The sequence below is a fragment of the Dunckerocampus dactyliophorus genome, chromosome 9 (genome assembly GCF_027744805.1).
Source record: "Dunckerocampus dactyliophorus isolate RoL2022-P2 chromosome 9, RoL_Ddac_1.1, whole genome shotgun sequence".
NCBI lineage: Eukaryota > Metazoa > Chordata > Actinopteri > Syngnathiformes > Syngnathidae > Dunckerocampus > Dunckerocampus dactyliophorus.
Genome location: NC_072827.1, coordinates 30,316,034 through 30,322,033, shown reverse-complemented (window position 1 = coordinate 30,322,033; position 6,000 = coordinate 30,316,034). Strand labels below are relative to the sequence as shown.

General features: G+C 40.4%; 1 protein-coding gene across 1 annotated transcript; it reads right to left on the bottom strand.

The window, feature by feature from the left end:
• Nucleotides 1–186: 186 nt before the first annotated feature.
• Nucleotides 187–5,626, bottom strand: ing1 (inhibitor of growth family, member 1). The gene is made up of 4 exons (XM_054787838.1): nt 5,395–5,626; nt 4,408–4,557; nt 2,194–2,342; nt 187–2,082 (listed from the first exon to the last, which is right to left on the bottom strand). Exons 2-4 carry the CDS (start codon nt 4,544–4,546, stop codon nt 1,435–1,437), a joined length of 936 nt encoding a protein of 311 aa, XP_054643813.1. The 5' UTR covers nt 4,547–4,557; nt 5,395–5,626; the 3' UTR covers nt 187–1,434.
• Nucleotides 5,627–6,000: the final 374 nt, after the last annotated feature.

The window sequence follows — 6,000 nt, the reverse complement described above, 5'->3', positions numbered from 1 at the left end:
ATGTCAGCTTCTCAAAAACTGCTGTCAAAAATCAAACTGAATAGTTTTCCATTTTGAATGAGTTCATCTTTTCAAACAGCAGTACTTTGCCTGAAATATACATAAAGTATTATATTTCCTGGATTTTAACCCTTTTAAAGGCCAATATGTTTGCATAGTGCCTGAAGGTTTTTTTTAATGAGGGGGAAACAAAAAGCTGAACTTTTTTTTTTTTTTTACACAAACCAGTATCCAACATCTATGCAAACTTAGTGTTGTTTTCAGGAGCAAGTCACATGATGCAGAACATTAAAAATTGTGACATGTTGTTGCATGCGTTGAATGAGAAACAGCTGCACCACTGGGCGGACAAATGTAAGTTCCAACAAAAAGGCCAGTAGTCCAAATTGAAATGGTAGCATAAAGTATTGCATTAGTTTATGTTAAGTGTGGAAACAAAAATTGCATTTTCAATTGGACATTTTTGGTCACGAAGAATAACTGTTGCTCTGCCATTTTAGATAGATACTTTATTAATCTCCAAGAGTAATTCACATTTCCAGCAGCTCTGCAAAAATGTCATAATAAGCGTAATCACATTCATCACAAAATAAAACAACCCAGGCAAGACAGGAGAGATAAAAGACAAGAAAATAGAGCAAGAATAAATAAATATGGATCTCTTCAAATTTGTAGTAGTGTAATACATAAATAAGGTCATAAATCCAGTCCTGTGTGTCTTTAATTGCACCCCCTCTGTTGAAAAGTGCCATGGTGTGGGGGAGGAATGATCTGCTCAGTCTTTCAGTGGAGCAGTACAGTGATAGTCATCTGCCATTGGATGATGCTGGTTGTCCATGAAGGTTATCCCTGCTTTTATTTTTATGCCACGCCTCAATCTTTTGAAACATTGGGTTGGAGAACGTCACGAGATTTCCACAATATCGTTTGAATTTCTCACATCCTATCTTTAGCAAGTCCACGTTTGGCCACTTGCTGGACGTCTTGTAGTAAAACCAAAGTCAGCAAGCAATGAAAAGAGATCTTTGTTTTGGGGGAGCTAACGACCTACCTCGCAGTCACCGCTCTTTCTGCTTTCACTGCTGTTTTGTGAACAAATTAATCAAACACAGTTTGACGCCGGATCCACCAATATCCAATTTGTCTTTACACTTTGCTGATCAGGCTAGGGCCCTTGTAAGGAACTGAGATGATAGCCAAACAAAAACATAAAATGGCACAAAACGTCACAAACAAAACACTTGAGTGTGTTGAAGGATGATTTATTTAACAGGACACATACAGTTGAATATGAGATGCTGCATGCATGTAGAAACAAAAGCATGTTTAGTACAAGTCCTGACCGTCTTAGAAAAATAGCTATTTACACAACTACACAGACAAAAAAGGCTAATAGTCATAGCAATAATAAAAATGTCACAAGTGCTGGCGAGGCTACCTGTTGTACGCCCGCTCCTTCTTGGCCCTTTCCAAGGCCTTGTCCATGGTCTTCTCATTCTCACCCCGACACTTAGGGCAGTACCACTTGCCTTTGGGCTTGTGGTGGAGGCCCACGCAGGAGAAGTGAAACCACTCGATGGGACACTCGTCATTGTCGCAGCCGATCATCTCGCCGTAGGACACCTGCTCGCATAAGCAGTATGTAGGCTCGTCTGGGTCGATGGGCAGGTCGGGAGGAGACACTTCTCTCTCTGACTTCCCCTTTGACCTCTTCTTCTTCTTGGACGACGTTTTGGCCCTCTTCTCCCGGGACGCCCCGGCTCCCACGTCCTCGGCGGGGTCCAGGCCACCATAACTCTCCCTGCCGTCACCGTTTTTCTGCCGCCTGGAGCGCTTTCCACCGGATTTGTCTCCCCCTCCGCCTCCGACAGAGCCCGGCGTGGCTTCGTCGCGCTTCTTGTCGTGGTGGCCCGTTTTGTTCGGGGTGACGGCGGACGATGACGACAAGGACGCCATCATGGAGGCCGCGGCGGTCGCCATGGATGGCGCTGTGGCGATGTGGCTCTCCGGGACTTCTTGGGAGGTGAGGAGGAGTTCCGCATGCAAGTCTATCTGTCGTGTCCGATTCTCCACCAGCTCCACCTGAAACAGTCACTGGTCAGAAAAGGTACTGCTGCTTTTGCAGATTATGTGGCCCAAAAACTGCTTTATCCATGTATTTATTATTACTATGCTATGAGATTATTTTCTAACCATTTGTCCAGCAATCTGAATCTTCTCATCACCAAGCTCCTGACTGCGGATCAGCGCCCTCTGGATGGACATCTGAAGTTTACGTCTCTGGGGTGAGTCGGATTCCTTGCGATAGCGTTCGTAAGCATCGTCGAGCTCCTTCAGAACGTCTGATAGACAGAAAAATAAATGTATATTGACTCGTTATTCTGCTGATAATGACGGATTATTAACCCTCTATTGAGGTCATGTTTTCATCTCCATGTGTTATTCAGCAGTGTTATAAATGTGAGAGAGGACATTTTTTCAAGATCTGCACTCCATTGTATGCCATTCTAGTCTGTTCACTATAAATTAGGGCTGTCAAATGTTTCAAAAATTGTAATCAAATTAATCAGTTTTAAAATGAATCATGATTATTGAAATTATGTGAAACATGCCAATTCTTAGTGTTTTACCAACAAAAAGACAAAGGAACAAAAAGATTTACCTAACATGAATCACTTCAATAGAAGCACAACATTTGAATCACGCTAACTGTTATTGTGAGCCATGAAGAGGTGTGTTCAAAGACACCAAGTCATTTAAGCTTTCCTGGGATTTCCGAGCATACTTAAATGCATCACATTGCACTTCCGCAGTAAGAGTTACGTTAATGAGTGATAAAAATATCCACTTTTTGTTTTTCTGTCTTTCTGTTTATTTAGACCACACATAATAAAGACGTTATTGTGATTTTCGGAGTGTCCATGAATGTATCTTGCGGTCAAGTGACAACGAGGAAGTGTCGTTCCGGGGAGGAGAAGGGGTTACATATATGGTGTTGGTATTGCACTGCTGTTGATGTGTTCAGGTCAGTAAAAGGTTTAAAAGAGCGTCAGACTCTGTGCGAGTGTGTGGGGACGCTACACTCTGCCTCCGTCTGCCGTCACAACAGAGGTGTGGCTTCACATGATGCGCATGTGTAATCACACTTTTTAAAACGTGCTATTTTTGACAGCCCTACTATAAATATTAAGTATTTATTTACATTTTAATTTTTTTTAATTATATATTTTTGGATTACATTGTTAAACTGAATAAAACAATGTTAATGTTAAATACATAAATAATTTACATAATTTAAAATACTTCATTTGCTCAATGTATTTAATTATACATTAACATTTTAGTAATAATTATACATTTTAGTAAGAATACAAAATCCAGTTTGTTAGACTATACAGTATATTCATTGCAATACAAAAATAGAAATTCTTCAAACATGCACATTTTCATTTTTGTTTGAGTTATGCACCAAATAAAAGGCTTTAGCGTGTACCCCGCCTGTCGCCCCAAGTCAGCTGGGATAGGCTCCAGCATGCCCCCGCGACCCTAATGAGGAGAAGCGCGTATAGAAAATGGATGGATGGATAAAACGCTTTAGCTTGCAGTCACGCCTCCAATGTTAGTCATGGAAAACTTTTCAGGCCTTGAAACACCTGTTGAATTAACCTTGACTTGACTTCACTGGAGGCTTAACGTGAGATATACAACACGCTGGTAGATGTGTCTCCGTCCGGGTTGTTCAGTACAATATGGCTGCATGAAGTCACCATAAATTTCATGGAATTGCTACAATGTCTTTTTAGCTCAGGGTTTCCGCTACATGAATGGATCGTGGCGTAGCGCCACGGTAAAATAAAATCCGCCACACCTTGGAAATGATAATACAACTTTCATCTTTATTATTCCGATTACTGGTAAACTAATGCAGCGATAAGATGCCTACATACAGTATCTATGACAAAAGGTATCACTTGTAGCGGCAAGTTATGTAGAAAGAAAGTCAATTGTTTCATGGCTACGCATCGCGTCATAAACTCCATTAAAGAAATGTTTTCTCTCCAAGTTTGTTTGTTAAACTACTATTTCATGATGAATTGGAAAATGTGCCCATTGCTGAAAGCTTTTTAATATGTTGCCTTGACTTCGGCTGCATTGTCTTTTGCATAATCCTTTTCAGTTCTCGTACACAACGTCTGTAATGTTTGATGACAAATGCGAACCGGACGTAATACATCATGTGTATGTAGAATGAACCCAATGTAGCTATTTTCACTGACATATTACTCAGTTTATGTACACAACTATTGAGGAATTATGTGTAGTTGTCTTTATCGCCATGATTTCAATTGTGGATTACCGCCTCACATGCAGCCCACCACCATAGCTTCAAAAAAATACCAGGGGTACCTTGATACTTGGCATCAATTTCCTTCATGAGGGACACGCTCCTCTGCAAATCAAAGGGGAGCGACTCCACCAGGTCCAAGTACTCTTCCACATAATTGACAACAACGTGGCCCGGGTCGCCATTCGTGGCGTTCAGCATTGTGCTTACACCTGGAAGAAAATTTGTGTTAGAATGGATGAATATTTCTTACATTTAAATTCCTGTTAAACTTCAATATATAATATTCGACTGCTGTACATTTGTTTTTAAACCTTATTTGCCTGAAAAAGACTCCCAGTTGTAGTTTTTATGCAAAATTGTGAACTACAGTCAAAAGGGGGAGGAGCCAAATGACGCGTCAAATGTACTGCAAGTACAGTAGGTAATAACGTGTCCCATGCCGCAGAGCCACAGATGTAAAGACATGTTTGTGTTACAACTGTATACATTATATTTTAAATACATTTCATAAACTATATTTATATGCATCCGATGTTTTTTCTTCGAACAGACACGAGACAGCGCAGCTCAGTCAGCGAGCTGCTGAGCTAGCAGGTTAGCTATTTTTCCCGGCGAATTAATGAGTTATCTTGACTTGAGCATATGAACAACGTTGACGGTAAATGGTCAGTCACTGTCGTTTAAAACAACCCATTTAATGGAGAGTTTGTATATTATAGTGTTAATAGTGACGTGGTGTAGTAATTGGCGTATGAACTATGCAGCTGCTAGCTAGTTAGCGAGCGAGCTCGCCAGCCCTTCGGCGAGTTGGCGTAAACTAGTGCCATTAAATGTTTCTTTCACAAGCCAAAAGTGTCATTTCGCAACCGGATTCAATGTTTGGTTTTGTATACATTAATATGGCGTTTCATTTAAATGAAATGTGTTTTGGCTAAACTCATAAGATTTGACTTTCTTGTTGGTGCCTTGTGTGTCGTTTTATCACTGCAAACCAAACAAGCACTTCTATTTCTACTTAACGGCTAACAGGTCCAAAACATGCCTACCTGTGAGTGACCTTGTTTTTTTCTCCAGTCGCTTCTTTACTGTTGTTGGCTTTCAAACAAACCGTGACGACAATATGATGATGTTAACGACTGCTACAGTGAGGTATTGGCTATATTGTACTGTAGCAGTTAATGCTAGCCTTTAGCGTGGGGTGGGTAATACGCGCATGCGCCACACAGCCGCCATAGTGGCCAATGGCCATTAACAATCACAACAACCTGTCAACTCTACAGAACACTTCCTTAGTATTCGTGAGTTTGGCCGCCATGACGGTGAGCAGAATCCCAAAACATTGCATTGTAATGTTCTGGGCACACTGCTCATGTTTCAAGTTCCCCAAAAACAAAGACTGGTATATACTATATATCATAAAAATGTGTACATTTATAACACACTGGTTGTTGTAAATAAACAGGATAGTGGACAATACTCACAACGCCTTAACTTTAAGCTAATTCGTTTCTCTGTGTGGATTAGTTGAATTCATGACAAGTCAGTGATGATGATTTAGGCTATAGTCTATGTATTAATAATGCTATTACTGAAATAAATGTTGCATTGTGTAAATACTTGCACTTTATTATATAAGTATTATTATTTTGTAT